The sequence below is a fragment of the Penaeus monodon genome, chromosome 30, assembly GCF_015228065.2.
Source record: "Penaeus monodon isolate SGIC_2016 chromosome 30, NSTDA_Pmon_1, whole genome shotgun sequence".
Taxonomy (NCBI): Eukaryota; Metazoa; Arthropoda; class Malacostraca; order Decapoda; family Penaeidae; genus Penaeus; species Penaeus monodon.
This window is the reverse complement of record NC_051415.1, coordinates 5,400,784-5,401,278: the sequence shown is the minus strand read 5'-3', so window position 1 is coordinate 5,401,278 and position 495 is coordinate 5,400,784. Positions and strand designations below refer to the sequence as shown.

At 50.9% G+C, this 495-nt stretch overlaps 1 protein-coding gene across 1 annotated transcript in view; it reads right to left on the bottom strand.

Annotated features, from left to right (window-relative positions):
* The window catches only part of LOC119592277 (NACHT and WD repeat domain-containing protein 2-like), a 51,166-nt gene that overhangs the window by 19,301 nt on the left and 31,370 nt on the right, over positions 1 to 495 (bottom strand). The window contains exon 14 of the mRNA XM_037941108.1: positions 280 to 422. Within this exon, the coding sequence (XP_037797036.1) occupies positions 280 to 422 (143 nt within the window). The remainder of the gene's footprint in view (positions 1 to 279; positions 423 to 495) is intronic.

Sequence of the window (495 nt, the reverse complement as noted above, 5' to 3'; positions counted from 1 at the left end):
ATCCTTCTCAGTATTAGTGGTACAAGCAACACTACCTCTGATATCATTGAATCTTACTCCAATACCCACCCTTTGGCTTACCTGTGGTACCAATTTAGCACAGATACCCCATCAGCCTCACAATCGTACCAATACCCACCCTTGGCTTACCTGTGGTACCAAGATACCCCATCAGCCTCACAATCGTACCAATACCCACCCCTGGCTTACCTGTGGTACCAATTTAGCACAGATACCCCATCAGCCTCACAATCGTACCAATACCCACCCTTGGCTTACCTGTGGTACCAATTTAGCACAGATACCCCATCAGCTTCACAGTCGGACAGGTAGTTCGGCAGGTCATTCCTTATCCTGGTCCACAGAAGGGGCGGAATGCGACGGACGGGCGGCATGTGGTACTGGTATACATCGTCCAGGACCTGTGTGGGTAGTTGGGGGGGTTAGGGTGATTGAGGGTTTTTCGGGTCGTTTCAGTCGTTCTGGCTGAGTGCA